The sequence below is a fragment of the Meriones unguiculatus genome, chromosome 10 (assembly GCF_030254825.1).
Source record: "Meriones unguiculatus strain TT.TT164.6M chromosome 10, Bangor_MerUng_6.1, whole genome shotgun sequence".
NCBI lineage: Eukaryota > Metazoa > Chordata > Mammalia > Rodentia > Muridae > Meriones > Meriones unguiculatus.
This window is the reverse complement of record NC_083358.1, coordinates 102140908-102162193: the sequence shown is the minus strand read 5'-3', so window position 1 is coordinate 102162193 and position 21286 is coordinate 102140908. Positions and strand designations below refer to the sequence as shown.

General features: G+C 43.8%; 2 protein-coding genes and 1 long non-coding RNA gene across 3 annotated transcripts in view; 2 read left to right on the top strand and 1 right to left on the bottom strand.

The window, feature by feature from the left end:
* Dennd2c (DENN domain containing 2C) overlaps positions 1-9080 on the top strand; it is a 71071-nt gene extending 61991 nt beyond the window's left edge. Inside the window, exons 15-19 of the mRNA XM_021653355.2 lie at positions 1501-1542; positions 2476-2581; positions 4439-4675; positions 5566-5652; positions 7191-9080. Of these exons, the coding sequence (XP_021509030.1) occupies positions 1501-1542; positions 2476-2581; positions 4439-4675; positions 5566-5652; positions 7191-7222 (504 nt within the window). The 3' untranslated portion in view covers positions 7223-9080. The remainder of the gene's footprint in view (positions 1-1500; positions 1543-2475; positions 2582-4438; positions 4676-5565; positions 5653-7190) is intronic.
* A 73-nt stretch (positions 9081-9153) lies between these two features.
* On the bottom strand, positions 9154-10317 carry LOC132656947 (uncharacterized). The gene is made up of 2 exons (XR_009594787.1): positions 10175-10317; positions 9154-9279 (listed from the first exon to the last, which is right to left on the bottom strand). It is a non-coding gene; the product is annotated as an uncharacterized LOC132656947 (long non-coding RNA).
* A 33-nt stretch (positions 10318-10350) lies between these two features.
* Positions 10351-20699, top strand: Bcas2 (BCAS2 pre-mRNA processing factor). The gene is made up of 7 exons (XM_021653349.2): positions 10351-10508; positions 10591-10683; positions 13837-13907; positions 14407-14568; positions 17493-17543; positions 19150-19230; positions 20406-20699. The coding sequence occupies exons 1-7, from the start codon at positions 10416-10418 to the stop codon at positions 20530-20532; spliced, it is 678 nt and encodes a 225-aa protein (XP_021509024.1). The 5' UTR covers positions 10351-10415; the 3' UTR covers positions 20533-20699.
* Positions 20700-21286: the final 587 nt, after the last annotated feature.

Below are 21286 nucleotides of genomic sequence, written 5' to 3'. Positions count from 1 at the left end.
TCTGCAGTTGATAAATACCTGAGCCCTCTCCAGCCTGAGGGTTTCATGAATAGTCCTGCTGTAAATATTTTTATCCATCACATTCCATCCTTGCAGGCCTGTGGGTATATGCTTCAAAACAGAATTCTGAGCGATAGGCTAAACATATCTTCAACTTCAGGAAATTCAACATTAGTGGCAACTTAAACTTCTCCCAACAGAGCACGGGAGGAACCGTGGCTTCCCATACCACCAGCGCTGTTGTCATCTTGTGTAGTTCAGCCTCCCCTGGCTGGTGACTATGGAGCTGTGTGCTCATTGTAGTTTAATTGGCATTTCTTGATCATTTTTGAGGTGTATTTATTGGCCATTGAATATCATCTCTAAATTATTTGCTGCCATTCTCCTGAATTATTTATCCTCCATGATTTGTAAAATGTCCTCATTATTTATTTTGTTTGATGGTTTTGGGATCAAATCCAGGTTGCCTATCTGAGCTACAGCCCAACCTATGTTTCTAGAAATCCTTTTGTTTCTTTTATTTTTGTGGATTGGGTCTCAGGAAGCCCAGACTGGCCTCACTCACATTGTAGCTGTGCGTGAGCAAGAACTTCTGATTGCATGCCTCCGTCCCTCTAGTTCTGCGTTAGAGGTAGATAGCAGCATACCTGGTCTGTCTGGTGCACAGGATCAAACTCCAGGATCCATGCATGCAAGCAAGGCAAGGCCTGAAGATTGGGTTATATCACCAGCCTGAGGCTCGCCTTTCCTTTTCCAAAACAATGTTCTGAATTTGGTTTTTTGTTTGTTTGTTGGTTGGTTGGTTGGTGTGTGTGTGCTTTTTGGGTTTTGGGGTGAAAGTCACTTGTTTGTTTTTGAGACAGGGTCTCACTATATCTCCAAGATGGGCTGGAACTTGGAAACCATCCTGACATGGCGGCCTCCAGACTGCTGGTATTTTATCTTGTAATACCACACCCAGCCCAAAGTGACATTTTTTTAATGCAGGAGAGTTCTTTATTTTAATGTGGCTAAGATGCCAATCTTTTCATTTATGACTGATGTTTTCATGAACGGCTTAAAATTTTCACATTAAACTAATGAAGAGGAAGATATCCTCCTCTGTTATCTCCCTATTAGTTTGCTTTTGATTTTGTTGCTGACTCCACCTTGTACTTCATTTGTTTGCAAATAGTGTGGTGTAAAGCTCACTTGGGGATTTTCCCTCTTTGCAGCTACCCACCTCTTCAGTATCACTAGTTAAAAAGGCTGTTCGTTGCCACTACTCCACCACACTGGCCTGGTAAATCCCTGTACTGTGTAATTGGGCACATCTTTTTCTTTTTCCAATTCGTTTGTTGTTTTGATGGATTAGTTTTAAGTTGGCTGCAACTTTAAGTTAATTTTGATTGAAACTGTTCCCATGGCCTGGAAGAATGAGAATGCCCATCCCGATTCCACAGTGCCTGATGTATCTGTGAATGTCTCTGGTTGAACCTGCCTGCCTCCTTTATTCCATAGGTGCTGATAGTTGATCTCTGTGCAGACAAGTTCCTACAGGAGGTGAGTGACAAAGGAGATGGTTACATAATGTTTGGGGACATAGGTGTCTCTGTAGGCAATTAGACAGAAAATATGTGAAAGTACTTAGAGAAGATGACTCAGAAAAGGCTTCTAGTTCCTACCCATCTCAGAGCCGACACTGTAGCTAACCATACAAGATTGTCCTGAAAATTTTGGCTTGAGTTTATAGGTGTCCATCCCAAAGGAGGAAACAGCATAAATGTCACTCTCAAAAGAAGTAGCCATCCCTTCAGCTGCAGAAGGGTTGACATTTAAGCCTCTAAGTTGGTGAAATATACTGAGCTGAATATGCATCTCAGTAATAGAGTTCCATCTAGATGCATAAGCTCCCATGTCCAATTCAACACGCGAAAAGCACTAACTCTGGTATTTGTAGATACTCAGGCAATTAGAATCTACAGATAAGTAAGACAGAGGTCTCATTGAATACGACAGTGGGCATTTATATAATGCTTTAGAGATGGTATAACAGCAATCCAAACAAGGCATACTGGGGCAGTATGAGGTAGTCCTAACTGATGGATGCCAAGGGGAAAAGGAGATAGCGAAGAGTCTCAGAACAGCTCTCTTGAGTATCAATTGAGCATGGAAACCAGATCCCTCTCTTCAGAATCAGTTGGATCCTCACAATGGAACTACCATTTTTGGGGAATAATACTGGAGACAAGGAATGAAACTTGTAGATGAGAGATTTTGTAGAAAAGTGCCAGAGAATTTTACAAGATATTGCTTGGAATTTAAAAGCAAAGTTAAAATATACTGTAAACATAGTGCATTCTGATTCTAGGTAAGTGACAGAAGTTAAAATGACTATTCAGGCAGAATATCCACAAAGCCGCCTGTGGGGTGGGGTTGTTAGCTGGTGCACGTTTGGCATTCTCTAAGGCTCATGCAGAGTTGCTTCCCTTTAAGGTGTCTGACGAGGATGAAATTCTGCCGCCTAAGCTTCAAGCTGCCTTGGTGCAGATTTTAGAAGATCGAAATGAAGTCTTGGCCCAGGAAAAGCAGTTTTCACAAGGTGTGAGACATGTGGGCCGAGGCCTTTAGGTTGAAGCCGTGAACACTCGATGCTGATCCAGCGCTGGGCTAAAGAATGTGCCAAAGTAGTGCTCCTTGAGAATCTCAGTCCTTTCTTACTGCTCCCCAAGTGCCAGTCCCCCTAGGCTGTGGGACTTTTGATAAGTTACATTTATAGGATGTTTTCTTCCTATAGGTCTGTCTCTCATGTCATTTTCTCTTTGAGTTAATTCTGCCCTTAAAAAAAAACTCCCCCCCCCAAAAAAAAAACCTCCCCCTCTCACCAATGTTTACTCATTTCTTTCCCTCCACTCCCCATGGCCCTTAACATATTTGTCACTGGCATGGTAACACATGCATTTAATCTCAGCACTTGGGAGGCAGAGTCTGAATCTCTGTGAGTTCCAGGCCAGCCTGGTCTACACAGTGAGTTCCAGGCCAGCAAAGGCTTCATAATAAGACCCTGTCTCAAAAACAAAACAACAAAAAGCAGGTGTCATATTGACATTTCAGATGGGGAAGTAAGGCTGTTTACTGATGGGAATGTAACGAACAGAATTAGAGAAAAGATAACCCAGTTTGAGGCTGGTGTGGTAACATGTACCTTTAATCCCAGCATCCTGAGGTGAGGCAGGTGGATCTACATAGCGACTTCCAAGGCCCCTCCAGAGACCTGGCCTTTAAAAGAAAACCCACAAACTGAAGTAGTATTTTGCCAGGCATGGTATTTCATTCCTGTAGTCTCAGCAACTGGAGGGTAGTAGAAGTTTGAGACCAGCCTGGGTGTCAAGGAAAGAGCCTAGAGAAAGAGGTGTGTATTGGAGTAAAATGGATGGGTGGATGGACAGGAGATAAAGAGCGACCGAAGCGTTTCTGATCGGCGTCTTTGGAGGAGTAGGTGGTGCAGTGCCAGCGCATTAACACCCAGCGCACTACTGTTATTGCAGTCAACCATGGTGTAGTATGCGGTGAGAAACTTAAGAAGGCAAGTGATTTGTGGGAAAACTAGTGCATTTATGTTTTGACAGCTTATTTTAATTGGCTCATAACCTACCAAATATTGTAAAGGATCTGATATGGTGACTTCTAGACAAGTTGAAATTTATGTACTTTATAAATGATACAATTTATATTGGGACAGCCAAGTGTTGACTGCCATAGACAGCCTGAGGACGGAAAGAGCAAAATGCTGATGTGGAGATTAGGACTTGGAATTGCACAGCCAGCTCTGTCTCTGTGCCAGTTGGCTTTATTTTTACTGCTTGCTGCTGCTGCACGAACAGGATCTCAGGCGACCCAAACTGGCCCCAAAGTTCACTATATCGCTCAAGATGATCTTGAACTCCTGATTCTCCTACTTCCGTCTTCCAGGTGCTAAGATTTACAGGTGTGAGCCACCAGACCTCCTTAAAATTAGCCTTTTAAGGAGCAGAGTAGAATGCCAAAGAGAAGTGGTCTGAGGGCCACACTCAGGAGAGAATGAAGAGACAAGAGGGTGCCAAATTCTCAGTCTGACATTCAAGACAGGAAACAGGGACCAGAAGAGCATAGGGATGCACAAATGCAGCAGAGGACTGAGAGGAGGATACAGGTGGAGAAACGGGCTGTGTTTGCATTTTCATAGGAGAAATGAATCATAATGTGGAAGCCAGGCTGCAAGGTGCAGTAAGAGTAGTGGGGTTGGGGGGTGAAAGTCAAGACAAAAGCCATTTGCTTTTTGTATGCCACGAGTTGTGCGGCAAACTAGGAATGCACACTCCTAAACTTACTGTCTTTCATGACTCTTTAGAATTGGCTTCCATAACTAGTGTCAGGTTCTTAATACACAAAACTTAGATTATTTTCCTTTGTTTCACAGATGTGACACTGAATTCCCTGGTGTCTGAAGCATTTGTCAGGTTTTTTGTGGAGCTTGTGGGGCATTATTCTCTGAATATGACTGTCACAGAGCGTGGGGAGCGCGTGTTCCAGAGGGAGCCGTTTCGGAAGTCCCACACTTCCCGCAGTGTCCGCCACTTTCTGGATCTCTTCATGGAGACACAGATGTTTGCAGGATTTGTCCAGGACCGGGAGCTTCGGCAAAGCGGAGTTAAAGGTTCTACAAGAAATCATGATCTCCTTGTTTGCTTTCTTAGTCAGGGTTCTGTAGCTGTGAAGAGACACCATGACCATGGCAACTCTTATAAAGGAAAGCATTTCATTGGGGCTGGCTTACAGTTCAGGAGTTTAGTCCATTACCGTCATAGTGGGAAACATGGGGGTATGCAGGCAGATGTGGTGCTGGAGAAGGAGCTGAGAGGTCTGCATCTGGGCCCCCAGGCAGCAGGAAGAGACTGAGACACACTTCCTATAACAGAGCCTCACCTATTCCAGTAAGGCCACACCTCCTACTAGTGCCATTCCCTGTGGGCCTGTGGGTGCCATTTTCTTTCAAACCACCACATTTGGTGAGTTCTTATAAGGATTGAATAACAGACAAAATGTGTAGGATAAGGATTGAATAATAGACAAGATGTGTAGGCTTACCAGGGCACATCTGAGTTACTTTGGGAATTATCTATTATACTGTTTAACTGCAGACTAATACACTGGTAATAAAAACAGGATCAGGGCAGTGGAGATGGACAGTCCTAAAGGCTCTTGCTAGCCACCTTGACAAGTTCTGTCCCTGGATTCAATGTGATGGAAGGAGAGAACAGACACCCACAAGTTGACCTCTGACTTCTACATGTGTATCATGGCATGCATTTCCCCACTTCATGCACAAACATGAACACACAAAGTTAAGTAAATGAACAAATTTTAAAAAATCATTTAAAAAAGACTAATCTTAGGCTGACACACAGCTCAGTAGTAGAGTACCTGCCTGGCGTGTACAAAGACCTGAATCTGCCCACATCACTGCCAAAAAGAGAAAAAAAATGTTTAATTTAATTGGTTTCCAGGCTGGAGTGTTGGACAATCTCACCAATGTCTTCTTCATAGGTTTGTTTGAAGTCCGGGCTCTCCAATATTTGGAAACAATTCCTGAGTCGGAACCCAGTGGTGTGAATAGAATTTTGCGGAGTCTTGGTGAGTTGCTTTGCTCTCTCTTAGATAAGGTGGCTGTAAAAGAGCCTCTCAGTAAGCAGGTCTCATCCCAGAGACTCCAGTCAGACCAGCAGTCAGCCTCAGGCTGGCTTGACTGGACACTGTGGCCCTAGTTCTTAAAGTTTTAAAAAACAAGTCACCTCAAACACTGGGGATTCCCTACCAGGCTGGGCTCTGGGCTGTGTCCCTCATGTGAAGCCCTAATTAACTTTACAGTGAAAGTTCCCACATCATGATCATAAACCTTCTCTAGGTAGCACCGTCCAGGGCTGTGTTTTAAAAATAGTCCTGTTACTGGAAAAATGTACTTAGGCATACAGATAAATTTTACGTATAACTTTAGGGTGTCCATGGACTTCAGACTAAAATACCAGGAGGACTGGAAAGCAGGGGAGGATGCCTCACTCTAATTTTATAAACACAATTCCTTATGATTTTTAAATTCCAGTGTGCTATGAAAACAGTTGTGTGCCTTTCTCAAACAGTGATCTTAAATCCTAAATGGAACCGGTGCCTCATTAGACCCTGTTCTTAACTAGCTGAGAGACCGTGGGCAAATTATGCTGCAGGCTATGATTTCTTCTGTCCCTAGGGTTAGATTAGATCAGATGATAATCTTTAGGGACTTTTTTAAAGGTTTCCCATGAGCTCCAAGAAATCTCTATGGAGTAAACCAGGTAATTTGAAACTCCAGTCCGAGTTGAAAACCACTTAGATTAGATTCTGTCTTGAGTTCTTAACACCTCCACAATTAGACACTCATGGTTTTTTGGTTTGGTTTGGTTTGGTTTTTTGTGGTCGAACACATCAACTGATAGCTTTCCATTAGCACAACCAGATGCCTAAGATAATAAAAAGCCTCTGGAGCGGTGGTTCTCAACCTTCCTAATGCTCCTAACACTTTCATACAGCTCCCCCTGTATGTGATGACCCCCAACTATAAAATTATTTTCATTGCTACTTCATAACTGTAATTTTGGTACTGTTATGAATTGTAACGTAACTATCTGTGTTTTCTGATGGTCTTAGGTGACCCCATGAACGGATCATTCAGTACCCATGGGGGTCATGACTCACAGGTTGAGAACTACTGTTCTAGAAGCTTATTTGGGCCTCTTCTAGTTTGAGGAATTTCAGCCCATAGATCATAGACCCTGGTGCTTTGGGCCTGTGGCTAGGTAATACATCATGGCAAGACATGGGTAAAAGCTTCTGCTTGTGTCATGCTGCCAGGAATCAGAGACAGGGAGGGGCCAAGTAGCTGCAAGAGCATACTCACGACCAGAGATCCTCCCGCTAGGCCCCACTTCATTAAGTTCCTTTACTTTCCAATAGTGCCACAAGCTGGTGACCAAGCTTTCACCCATAGGACTTTGGGGAACACTTATACAAATCACAGCACTTGGCAGGGCAGCTAAACTTCTGAGTGGTTCTGAGTGCCTAGGTTGTTAGTCCCCTACCCCAAACATGTAACAGATAATGGTAAAATAAGTGCTCACACTACCCTTTTCTCCTTCCAGGAAGCAAGATGAGGTTTCTTCACAAGAAGTGAAATCTTTGTTTTCATTCTAAACATAACTGAAAGTGCCAAAGACAGTATTTTTCCAAGGATCTGGATGCCTTGAAGAGTCCTACAAAGTCCTTGAGATTGTACAAGGAGAAAGACTGTTGCTGCAGACCAACTGGGAATAGTCTAGAACCATGTAATCTCTTCTCCTTCTAATGCGGGGACTTTGGTTTGGTTAGTTGGTTTTTTTTGTTTTGTTTGAGACAGGGTCTATGTTACCCTGACTATGTTAACCAGGCTGGCCTCAAACTCACAGAGGTCCACCTGCTTCAGCCTCCCAAGTTCTGGGATTAAAGATGTGTGCCATCATACCTGGCCAAGTTATTTTCACTGGTGTTTTCTCTTTTGATTATTGGTGGGTACAAGAAGCTCTACTTTATGCCTAGTCTATGAAAGCAGTTGTCTTTTACAAGAAAAAGACTCAGAAATACTTAGTGTTGCTCTTTAAAAAAAAACAAAAATAATGCAAAGAGGAGAATGAGAGAAATGCTGAGTTTCAGGACTAGGCAGAAATGAAGAACATGGCGGTTACACTCGATTCATCATCAGGTTGCTTTAAATCCATGGACCGTTTGCACTTTCAAGTTTTAGTATGTTCACCTTTGATAACCCCATTCTGCCCGTGTCCTGTCTTGGAAAATTTCATTCATGTTAGAACCTTAAAAAGCAGACACCATGCGGATCCTCCCTGGAACATGTGTCCTGCTGGAATAGCTTGCCTTTCACATGGCAGCATTATGCTGTGTGGAATACGGCCCATATGAAAATGCCCTTTTAAGGACATAGCTACCTGTTTGTTGAGCAAATTGGTGCCCACAGTTTGCTGCACTGTGTTAGTCTACTTATGCTATCTTATTCGAGCTTTAGATCAACTTCATGTTATTTTTACAAGAAACTGGAGTTCAGAGAGGCTAAGTAATTTGGCCAGTTTTACACAAGGCTGGACTAAGCCAAACACTTGACTTATGAACACATAAAAGCTGGTTAGTCCTACAGATGGAAACTTGAGCTCTTTAGTCTTGCAGCGACATTTAAAGTTCTTTGTGGAGTACACCAGAGCCACCTCTTGGCTCCGCAGAGACTCAGGCTGTGGGTTGTCTAAGTGAGGCTCAGTTCCTTTGTTCGCTTTTCTTCTGCTGCTGGGGTAGAACCCGAGGCCAAATGTGTTACTTTGATGTTGTTGTGAGTTTTCATTCTGATTAGACTCCAAGTATTCGCCTCTCCATCAACCAGATGCTGAAAACCTAAGGAGTAGCAGCTGGGAGAAGGAGTTTGTCAGTGAAGGTGCAGTTTCATTGGTAACTGATAAATGTGGCAGATGTGTTTCCTTCAACCTTTGCTCATGGCTTTACCTGGCATGGAAAATATTTATTCAGACTTAGAAATGTTGTACACTGTATTGGGATACAACTGACTAACTTGTACAGTACTGTCATTATCGCCCATTTAAGTGTACCTGAACGAATCTATTTAAGACTGGTGCTGTGCAGTATAGCTCCTAGATGTGGGTCCAGGAAAAAAACTGAGCCTGTCTTTTAAAATGTTAATGCAGCTTACCCCGGTGAAGCTCCTCCAGACATCTCCCTAGGCGCCCCAATCCTGAGGGAACAATTCCTAATTGGTTGTTTATAGAATGGGAGTAGGAGGGTTTTCTGCTCTGAGGGAGACTGCTTTGCGGATGAGAGTCTCACCTTCTTACAGTCGAAAGCTGCTTTCTTTCCTTGAGTTCATTGTATTTTCTTTTTGTAAATGTTGTGAATCCTGGATGTTTGTAAAAAGAATTGTTCAAGATTTCTATCAAATGTTTACAGGTCTTTTAATGAATAAAGGCATTTTAAAATAATCCCACAGATTTGGAGAATTTAAAATAAATCCGTTTAAGATGTGTTTTAGTTTTCTGTTGCAGTGATAAAACATTGGCCAAGCAACTTGAAGATCGTTTATTTTGACTTACAGTTCCAGGGTTAAGAGCCCATTTTGGTGGAGAAGCATGGCACCAAGCGGAAGGCGTGGAGGCAGGAGTTGCGAGCTGGAGTTCACATCTATAAACAGCAACATGGAAGCAGAGAGAAAAGTAATGTGAGGCTTAAACTCTCAAAGCCACCTCCAGTGACCTCCACCTCCAGTGACCTCCAGCCAGGCTTGGCCTAAACTTCCACAACAGCGCCACCAGCTGGGGACTGAGTACCCAATCCATCTTAGACTAACCAGGCTTAATCGTGACCAACTTTTCCAAAGCTTTTAGTCTGGGAGATACTTCATGCAGAATATTTACTAATTACAGTTTGAGGGTTTGGGAGCCAAACGAGGAGTATTCTATTACCACAGATCCTAAAGACAAAATGATTGGGTTTTACATAGACCCAATAGACAAAAATGGGAGAGCTTTGTAAACAAGGCATTTTGTAGATGTAATTACTGTCTTGGAAGGGATGAGGTGTTTGTTTGCAACGCTGGGGACTGAACTGAAGTTTTAACACTAAGCCTCACCCCCGGTGCGTATAGGGTTGTTAAAGCTAAAAATTTAATTTAAAAAACAGGTGCCCATTTCTAGAGTCTATAACAGAACATTCTTAAAGGACCCGCTGCGAAATGAGGACAGAGCAAGGGGGCGCTGGAAGCCCAACACGGAGCGTGTTTAGAAGGTGGAAGGTTAAAGAGCGAGGGAAATTTACTTCTCCCCTCCAGCCAAGTCCAGCAACCACCTCTGCCGAGATCCGTCCCGCTCCCCACCCCCGCCCGAAACGCTCTGAGCTTTCTCCCTCTTAAATCCGTTCCCCTCCTGCCTTTCGGCTGCCAGTCCCACCTGGATCGCTAACCTTTGTGCCTAAGTCAAAAGACAAGGCTTCCTCTCCCCCTTGCCTTGCTTCCTGTCTGCCCTACTGTTTTTCTTTTAAATTCCAATAAAGTTGTCCTCGGAGCTTCAGAAATACCCACTTGGTACCCATAAAACGAAAGGCAAAGGCGTTAGACACACTGCGACTTCAGGGCATGATGCCCAGTCCACCGGACTGAACAAAACAATTCTCAGCGCCAGCGGCCTCAGGATTCGCAGCTGCGCATGCGCCAGAGTCGAAGAGCCAGCGGCGCGTGTGACGTCATTCCGCGCGCAGGCGCAGTGGCATGGAGCTGAGCCTGCGCAGACTCAGAAGGCGCTCGCGGGGCAGGGTGCCGCGCAATGGCGGGCACGGGCTTGGTAGCCGGGGAGGTGGTGGTGGATGCGCTGCCGTACTTCGACCAAGGCTACGAGGCGCCCGGCGTGCGGGAAGCGGTGAGTGCGGGGCATGTGCGGCGGGGCCGCCGGGGGCACGCTGCCCTTTTCCGCCTGACCCCGGCCCTGTTCTCATTCTTAGGCTGCGGCCCTGGTGGAGGAGGAAACGCGCAGATACCGACCTACCAAGAACTACCTGAGCTACCTGACAGCCCCGGATTACTCTGCCTTTGAAGTGAGTGCGGTATCCTGACCCAGCGACCCGACCAGGAGGCCCGCGGACTTTGATTTCGAATGAAGGGTTTAAGCTGTGTAAATTGAGCTTCATCTTCTAGGTTAAGTGGATGCTTGGCTCATTAGGTATCAGTGGGTTCAAAACAGCCAGATGAGCTTTCCACAGGGTTCGTACTACACAAACCCGCGAAATACTTTATCTGCAGACTTGTTTAATTTGGGGTTTTGTGTTTTAATAGAGTCCTTGTAAGTTTCACAAAAGGACCCTTTATCCTTCTCTAAGGTCCCTTCAGAAATAGGTGGTAATCACGAGATTTTAATAGTAATAATCTTAGCTACCTGTGCTCTTTGCAACCACTGGAAGGAGATTTTTGTACCCAAACTCATATAGTTAGCAGCTGTATGAATGCCTGAACAAGCATGTCTAACAAAATACCATTTTTAAATGGTTATCTTGCAAGTGCAGCTAAGGTGTCGTTTCTAGATTAATGAATTCTGTTAAACATTATCGTTCATACCTGTTATATAGTTTTTACCCCGTTATACAAAGATGATGTTGTTCAAAACACTTGTTTTGCCAAGAGTGGGAAACCATCCGACCATCTCAGCTGTAATCAGACCCGGGTCAGTCACCTTCTTGTTGCAAGTCAAAACTTCATAAAAGTTTGCTTAATTCAAAAGAAAAAGGAACCATATGTAACATCTATATTGGTCTGACAGCTTACGATTGATAACTGCATTTAATTTAAAACTTTTAAATACTTTAATACATTTTTCTACCCTTTTAAAACACCGTGTGAATCCTACCTTTATAACCAGTGTTCTGGTGAATGTAATCCTATCTTATATAGTTGCTAATGTATTGAACTGCCTTTCCTAGCTCAGAAGACAGCCCCAAGAGTTACATAACTGTTTATTGTTATTCTTCTGTCAATTAGCTTCGGTGTTTTTGAGACAGGATCTCACTTTGTAGCCCATGCTGGCCTGGCACTCACTGGGACAGGTCAGCCTTGATATTGGAATCGTCCTGCTGCTTCAGGCTTGTGAGTGTTGGAATTACAAGTGTAAGGCACTAGGCTGTAGAGATGGCTCAGAGGTTAGGAGCACTGTCTGCTCTACCAGAGGTCCTGATTCAATTCACAGCAGCCACGCGGTAGCTCACAACCATCTATACTGAGATCTGATGCCCTCTTCTGGCATGCAGGCGTACATGCAGAAGACCACTCATCCACATAAAACATATAAATAAATAAAACAAATCATTTAAGGAAAAAAAAGGAATAAACGTCTTTATAAGATTATAACTGCTGTCCTAGACACGCATTACTAGATGGAAAGTCCACTAAAAAAAACAGTGGGGTTGGGGATTTAGCCCAGTGGTAGAGCTCTTGCCCAGCAAGTGCAAGGTCCTGGGTTCAGTCCTCAGCTCCGGGGTATGTCTGTCTGTCTATCTGTTTGGACAGAGTCTCAAGTAGCCCAAGCTGGCATTGAACTCAGCATATGGCCTTGGCTAGCCTTGTACTGCCAATCTGCTTATCTCTAACTCCCAAGTGCTGCTATTAAAGGCATAACCTCCATTCTCAGATTGAGTGTAGTTTTGATTTGCATTTTCTGATAATTGGCTGTTCAGCTAATTTGCTTGTCTGGTACTTATCTTTGATGTTTAGCTTTTTGGGGGATATTAATCCCCTGTAAAATAAATAGCTGGCAAAGACTTCCATTCTATAAACTGTCTCTTCACTCTTTTTGATTGTTTCCTTTGTTTTGCAAAAGCTTTTTTTTTTTTTTTTTGTTCTTGAAACAGGTGTTCTCTGCACTGGAACTCAGAGGGCTCTGCCTTCCTCTGCCTCCCATATGCTGAAATTAAAGGCGTGTGCCACCACTGCTTGGAACAAAAGCTTTTTAGTTTGGTGTAATTGCATGTATGAATTCTTGTTGCTTCCTAGACTACTGGCCTCCTGTTCAGGAAGTGTGTGCCTGTGTCTGTGTTTTGAAGTGTTTCCCCCGGTTATAGGATGGTCTATGCAAGCTGCATATTGTAGAACAACAGGCACAATCCGTACCTGCACAGAACTTAAATTCTAGTGCTGAGACGGGCAGATAAGTTTTAAAAAGTCATAGTTTGTGATGCTGTATAGAAAATTAATGATGTGATGGCAACTGGGTAGCTGTCATAGATCAGCTGTTCTCAGCCTATGGGTCGTGACCCCTATAGCAGTCAAGTGACTCTTTTACAGCATCACATATCAGCTATCCTGCATATCAGATATTTACATTACGATTCATAACAGCAAATTTACATTTATGAAGTAGCAATGAAAATAATTTTATGGTTAGGGTCAGCACAACATGAGGAACTGTCACGGCACTAGGAAGGTTGAGAACTGGTGCTTTAGGTGGTTGAGAGGAGACTGTTCCATGCCCACGGCTGTGACACCCTCGTCACCCAGGCTCTTAAACTGGGTTGTGACCCTTCGTGGGGGGCTCGTAACTGCATGTTGGGGCTATGAGAATTTGGCAAGAGTGAAACGTTCTAAAAGTGTAACAACCAAAACCTAATGCAAAAATCAGTTGCGCTCCAAGGTTCTGGCAGTGTTGGTCTGTGTGGCCTCATGTGACTTCTTTGAGGTCTCTGTTTTGGACTCCCAGCAAGTGCACACACTTCATGCTGTGTCAGAGCACACAGCACCAGCGGCTTCCTGAAATGTTTGGCTCGGCTTCCAGACCATTGTATGTTGTGGAATACACAGTGACTGTGGGAGTGGGGGGTTGTACAGTTGTCCTCAGAGCTCCACAACTCTGCAGTGCGGTGAAAACTGCTAATTTAGGGTTAACTGACACATGGGCTCTTTTGTGTCTGCCTCCCTTCGTGCCTAGGCAGAATATGGAATTCAAGTGTGGGCCTGTTTCTTCAGACACTAGGTGGAATTTAGCCCAGACCAAAGTTGAGGGATGAATGAGAGTGGAGTGTAGAGTAAAGCAAGAACCTGGGTTCAATATTAGCATCTTTTTTTTTCTTTTAGAGTAGTAATTGAGAGAAGCAAAAAAAACAATTCACTGTAACATATACTATAAAGTATGAAATCTCAGTAAAGTACGTTCGTTATTTTCAGCATGATCCTGGTACTAACTTTTTCTGTTGTTTGTGCATCAGACTGACATAATGAGAAATGAGTTTGAAAGACTGGCCGCTCGACAGCCGATTGAATTACTCAGCATGAAACGGTGAGGAAACAGCAGCAGGGCCGGAGGTTATGGAGGGTGTACCGGCCACACGTACGAAATGGGAACAGAAAAACAGAAATAGAGTGCTGTGTACTGTGTACTGCAGGCTACGTCCTTCGCAGGCCTGTGCGTGCGTTTAGGCAACTCTTTAAAAAGCTAGTAAGGCAGGCTTTACTGAAGAGGGGTCAAGATGGCAACACAAGACATCAGGGTCTCTGTGTCTGCTGACGCCATTTAACTAGTTCACACTTATGAAAATGATTTTAGGTACAGTATACAGCTGTGTTTCATTTGTAAATTAGTTTCCAGAGCAATGGGTTTCTTTTTACTGCCAAGTCTATATTACATTCTTGGTCTTTCTGTGCATGTGTGAGTGGGGGGTGGATAATTTGCCTTTTTGTTTTTTATAGTGGGCATATATCTGTGGGGATCCTATTGGAAGGGGTGATTAAGGCTTGGCAAGATATGTTGGTTTTATTTATTTGTTGTGTCATTTCAGGTATGAACTTCCAGCCCCCTCCTCGGGTCAAAAAAATGACATTACGGCCTGGCAGGAGTGTGTGAATAACTCCATGGCGCAGCTGGAGCATCAGGCAGTCCGAATTGAGAATCTGGAGCTGATGTCTCAGCATGGCTGTAATGCCTGGAAAGTATATAACGAGTAAGAAGAGTTGGGTTTTCTCCTTTCTGAATTATCCTTTCCCATGCAAAGTCTTTAGTGTTAAAAAAAAAATGTGGTATTATACATGCTTATAATCCCAGCACTTGGGATGGAAAACTGAGGTATGGGGAGGATTTGTCTAGGCTACATTTTGAGTTTGAAGTCGTCCTAGGCTTATACAGCACAGCTTTGTATCCAAAATAATAACAGTGATTCTAGATTTGACTCGGGATTGTATCAGCTACACCAATGAAAGGCTGCTACTTTGAGTTCTTCCGGAGTTCACTAGTGCTAAGCTGTCCTCTGTTCACATTCACTGTACAGTAAGAAAATGAGCTCTGAGGGTGATTCACAGAGTGCCACTTGATAGAATGCAACCCTTAAGGTGTGGATGCGTAAATAATGGATTCTCCCATTCACAGGTCATGTCTTTAAAGTCCTGACCCGCATGATTGCTCCTGTAGTCCAACAATGCCCAGGAGGCTGAGGTAGGGCCACACCAAAAGTTCCCGGCCACCTTGGGTTATAAAGGAAGAGCTTGCCTCAAAAAATAAAGCAATAAAGAGCCCCCTGAACACAGAGTCAGAGAATACCATACCTTTTCTCCTGGGGGAAGTATCAACATGCATGTGCTCTCACACACACATACCTCTTACAACTTTTTTTTTCTTTTCACACCTCTTCTTTTCATTTATTTATTATTTATACAGTATTATGTCTGCATGTATGCCTGCAGACCAGAAGAGGGCACCAGATCTCACTATAGATGGTTGTGAGCCACCATGTGGTTGCTGGGAATTGAACTCAGGAACTTTGCAAGGGCAGCCAGTGCTTTTATCCTCTGAGCCATCTCCCTATCCCCCTCTTACAACTTCTAAGTCTTAAAAACAATGTACTGAACACAGGAGTATTGCTGTGCTTTTCTAGGCTAGCCTAGGCACACAGTTACAAAGCCTAGGCTAGCCTCACCCACTAAGTTAGTCCCTGACTTATTAATAGACACCATACCCAACACTTAAATTCTATACTCCATTGCTCACTGTACAGGTAGAATTAAAAAGTGAACTGGCCCTTGTATAGCTTCAGCTACAGGCCAGGAGCCCAAATAGTTCAGTGCTCTGCAAATGTTTCTGAACTACTACACATAGTAAATACTGAGCAATTTCAGAATGATGAGGATTAAAAAAAAAAAAACTGGAAAGAAGATTCTGCTGAGTTGGGCACGGTCGGGTCACCTGTGTAGCTTCGGACACCCTGTCCAGTGACAAGCTAGAAAGAGATGAAGGACACCCAGATCCTCCTCCAATTTCTTCATGGGTAGATGGAACTGTAAACCAAAAAGCACAAGAACCGTTAGCCAGGTATGGCGGTACATGCCTGTATGTCTGTAAGCTTAGCGCTTGGGAGGCATTGGTAGGTGGACAGATCTATGTGAGTTCCAAGCCAGCCTGGTCTACATGGAAGACTGTCTCAAAAAAGGGGGGAGGGATGGAGTATTTAGAAGGATGGCAGAAGCTGGTCCTTGTAGCAAGCACCTTTAATCCGAGCACTTGGGAAGATCAGGAGTTCAGCGCCAAACTGGACGGAGACCCTTTCTCACACAGATTTAAACAAGGAGGGCGGAGCCGGGTGGCAGTCCAGCGGTACCCTGCTTGCCAAGCGTGCACAGGCTTCGGGTTTGGTGCCTGACACCTGCACCCACCCACACACACACGTGAGATTTGGATTCTTAAAACAGCAGAGAAACCAGGTTTGGTTAGCAGGTGTAACTCTAGCACTTAGGAGGTGGGACAAGAGATATTAAGTTAAAGGTCACTGTAAGCTTTATAGTGGGACCTTCCCTCAGACAAAAGAGACAGACGGACTGTGTGGAGAACAAAGGAATAAGCATGACATTTAAAAGAACATGGCTTTCTACTCTGCTTGTCTTTAGCTCAGCCTCCCTGCCGTGCTCTGTTCTCACTAACTGCTGTGCACATCACTTGCCTTCCTTTTAACCACACAGCACTCTGTTGAACATTCAGAGCATATTTTCCCTCTAAATCAATAGATACTTTTCCACAAGAAGCATATGTTGTCAATGTAAGCTTTCAAGAATAAAGTTCAAATAGCAACAACAAAAAAAAAACAACCCTTTTCAATGATCAGAGGCCAGAATAGAGCTCTAGAATAGAAGTCTTCAGCATGAATGGGTTGGTGAAGCCTCAGAAAGTGAAGAGCCCAGGGGAAGGCTAGAAAAGTACAGTGATGAAACAAACCATCAGAGGAGAAATCTGAACATGAGTAGCAGCAAGTTCATATTTAGAGGCCAGGAAGCACACGTGAGGAGTCCTGGCCTCCATGCCAGCACCACACACCCACCGGATCCAGAGCAGTAGAGCTGGGCCAGCATTGCTCAAGGAGACCTGAATGGGGATTTGCTGTCTTAAAAAGAAGTTGATACGGCATGTGAATTCATCTTCATAATCAAAGAGCCATGCCAAACGGGATCTGGTGGCATGTTCCTTTGCAGCTGCTTGAATACAGGCTGAGGCAGAAGGATTGCCTGAGCCCAGGAGTTCAAGGCCAACCGGACAGCAAAGTGAGACACTTCCAAAACAGAAGTCCTGAAAGTTTAAGGAGTAACATCGGGCCAGGCAGTGTCCAGTCATGTTGAGCAGTCAGTGAGCACCGCCTTTAATCCCAGCATCCTGAAGGCAGAGGCAGCCTGATCTACAGAGCTAGTTCAGGACAGCCAGGGAAACAGAGAAGCCCTGCCTTAGGAAACCAAAATAAATAAACTAATATAATATAATCTGACATACTGGACACAGAATCCCAAGATTTAGGTTTTTAGCAGAAAAACCAGACTGTATAAGTAGGCACTTTATCTTTTGTTGGTGTTAACCAGATTGCAAGGTGTGTGTGATCTTTTCCTTCCTTAGAAATCTCGTTCATATGATTGAACATGCACAGAAAGAGCTTCAGAAGTTACGGTAAGTTGGTTTTTTCCTATTCGAGTAAAATTTAGGTGAGCCCTTGAGAGAGATTGGGAAGAAAACCATTAAGACTATAGCCCTATGAAAGTAATAGTCCCCATTTATTAAGCAATTAAATTTTAATCATGCATGCTACTGTTGGTGTTTGTAAAAGTTACCTTTGACAAAAACAGACTCATCAAACTAAAGTGGTAGGTATCAAGGATGGCAAAATTCAGTGTTGTGGCATGCACTGAAAGGAAGCTTTGGGTAGGCATCCTTGAAGGTTTGCAGACTTATGAAGTGGGTTGGGAAACTTTTGAACAGTTCATAGATTGAGCCAGTATGGAGCTCAGCTGTAGCCCCAGTGCTTCAGAAGCTGGTTCAGGAGTTAGAGCTTCTGGGCTATGTGGTGAGACACTGTCCCAGAGCTGTCCAGGGGGACATGCCTGTGGTCTGAAGGTATTTTATTTGCACCTGAAGAGACTCCAGCCAGCAGGGCCACACTGAACAGTCAGTTGATGGCGAAATCTGAAATTGACCTGGCTTCTAAGCAGTGGTGCTGACACCTTCACACTGACAGCTCTGGAGAGCCAGCCCCTTGGGGTACAGGCGGGCAGCCTTGAATTGGCAGGACCAAATGGCTAGAGCTTCACAGACACTAATAGATTGCTGAATGTTACAAGTGCAAGAAATTGTCTTCGTTTTGGGTTTTTGTTTTTAAATTGGCTTTGGTTTTAGACAATATGTAGGCCAGTTAGCAAATAGTTGTTTATACACACACATACATATATATAATTGTAATGTTACTAGAGTTCATGGAGGTATTTTTGATATGCTGTGTCCATGGCCCTGAGTTTGCTGTACCTAAGTGGAGGTAAAAATAAGCTTGAAACCTAAAAACATTCTGTATAACTCACAAACCTGGAAAGAGCATGTTGGGAGTCAGGCAGGACATTGCAGGATAACACACTGCACACACATGTCCATATGGGAAAGAACCCGGAAGGACACGCACTGTCTTGGTTCACGTTGTTTTCCTAATAGTACCACAGACGTGGTAAGCGTGAAAGAGAAGCCCTTTATTTTGACTTAGACTTGTGGCACTCCAAGATTGAAGAAGTGTATCTGTTGATGCCCCTAGAGGCAGATCTGAACATGGTCTGGAATCACATGACAAGAGACGGGGAGGCTGCATGTGTGCGTTCTAGTTTGAAGCCCCTGGTATTGTGGTGTGGCTCTCTGCTCTGATAGCCATACCTGGTCCAGCACCTCCTTCAGGCTACCTCTAACCACTGTGACTGGACCAGCTTGGCGCACGCTTGCTGGCCCACATGGCGGTCATGCTGCAGTGTGCGCGCTGGACGGTGACTCTTCCCAAGGCCGTTACCAAGGAGAGGTGCATGAAGGAGGAATTTGTGATCTGTGTACATGTTCGTGGGTTGGGTACTATTTTTATTCTCCCACGATGAGCATGTTTCATGAAATTTGTAATTGGGAAATAAATAGTTAATTCTGGAATTAGCCTATAATTGTGTGTGTGAACACTGAAGAGTTTAAAGATAACTTTCTTGTATTGTTGTATGTTGAGATGCCATTGTTTCATATAAAACACTTTTTACAGGAAACATATTCAAGATTTAAACTGGCAGCGAAAAAACATGCAGCTCACCGCTGGCTCTAAATTGAGAGAGATGGAGTCAAAGTAAGTGTGTGCTTTTATTGTGTTTCAAGTGGTCTAGTGTGTTCTAAGAGCAAGAGGTCAGATTGCGGGACTGTCCGCAAGGGCTGCCACGGAAGCACAGGAAGTCTTCCTGCCTTTGCTATGTGCTGAGGGAGATGCAGTCAGAGTAGCTGTGCCTCCAGAGGAGGGTGAGCTGCTGCTGAGTGCTTGCCTTGAGGCCATCAGTCTTGCAGGAAGGGAGATTCCTTGCTTTGCCTAATTGTGCCTTAGTTTGTTTACCCCTGTGAATGCATATTATTTTTTAAAACATTATTACACACACACATAATTTATAGAAATTTCTAACCATATGCTGTGTGTGCCCATAAATACCTTAGTCCCTGCATGTCAGAAATCAAGGAAGAAGGATCTTGAGTTTAAGGCCAGCCTGGGTTACAGAGTGAGACCCTGTCTCTAAAAAAAGAAATTGAATCCTAAATCTAGTGGTGAGTGTTTGTGATTTCTCTGTTTTCTACTTTTCCTTCATCTCCCACCTCATTCTCTGTGTCCCACCTTCAGTATTCTCACTTTTTTTCACCTGATGCTTTTTAAAATCTGTCCTTGAGATTTGTTAACAGGAAATAGTGACTTCCTTAAGTCTGGATTTGGTTTTGGTTGTTTTATCAATTCTAGAATTTGGCCCACCATTTTCTTTTCTTTTCTTTTCTTTCTTTCTTTTTTTTTTTTTTAAGACAGGGTTTCTCTGTGTAGCCTCGTAGATCAGGGTGCCTCGAATTCACAGATATCCTCCTGCCTCTGCCTGCCCGAGTGCATGTGCTACCTCGCCTGGCTTGTCTACCATTTTCTAACACTTTGGCCTGTTTTCTGTTAATTTGATGCTGTCTTCCATACCCCTTCCTGATTCTGCCTCACTAATTCTCCCATTTGTGCTTACTTCCTAAGGTAAGCTGCTTATCATGAGACAATTGTAGATTCACTTACAGTTATAAGGAATAATGCAGAGAGGTTCTGTGTCCCCTTTACCTACTTCCCATAATTGCACTTGACAGGTTTTTTTTTAAGTAAAAAGTTAAAAATGTTACTGCCCTGAGTGAAGCTATGTTCAAGATAAACTCTACAAAAAATTTTACATCACATCCTTTTCCCTTTTTCTTCCTTTCTGTCTTTTCTTTTTTATTTGCTTTCCCCCTTTTTAGTTGGGTGTCCCTGGTGAGTAAGAACTATGAGATTGAACGGACAATTGTACAGCTGGAGAATGAGATCTATCAAATCAAGCAGCAGCACGGGGAGGCAAACAAGGAAAACATCCGCCAAGACTTCTGAAAGGAAGGGAAGCCGTCCCCACAAGACCTCAGGCATGAGGACTTTCTCAGAGCAACTGTTGGTCAAGTGTAGAGACCATGGACTGTGGACACTGTTGTACTGCTTCTGTGTGTGTCTTAGAAAAATAAAGACTTTCCAACATGTTGCTATTTTCATAGCTATGAAAACCTGGTTTTCAAAGTGAGTATGGCTTTAGATAATCTTGTCATATTTTGTAGCAGAGGTCCTTTTTTTTAATGCTTCAAATTTTGTAATGAAGCTTCTTTATTTAAGGCTTCCAACATGTTCAGGAAGCTGGGAAGTTTGAGGTTATGTTTTTGTTGAATAAAGTTACAGCCCTGAGCATTTTTATGCATGGCTACAGAAAACTTTGTTGATGGTATTCAGGAAAGTATGGCTCTCTTCTAGGAGTCTATGACAGAAACAGGAGATGCTCAGTGTTGGGTACTGAGTCGGGACAGGAACCTCTCGGCAGCCGAGGGCTTCTGTCTTCCTCCCTGTTCTTGCTGGGGTGGGTGGTCCAGGGCTTCTTAGTACTTGGAGGCCGTGAGGTCCACCACTCTGTTGCCAGAGCCGTATTCATTGTCACAGCAGGAAATGAGCTTGGCAAAGGTGCTCAAGTGGTGCAGCCCCACTTCAGAAGTAGAGACAGCCTGGTCCTGAGTGTTTTACCGCCTTATTGATGTCATCGAACTTGGCAGCTTCAGGCACCATGTGAGCTCCACAGTGGACACAATGGGAGTAGGAGTACAGA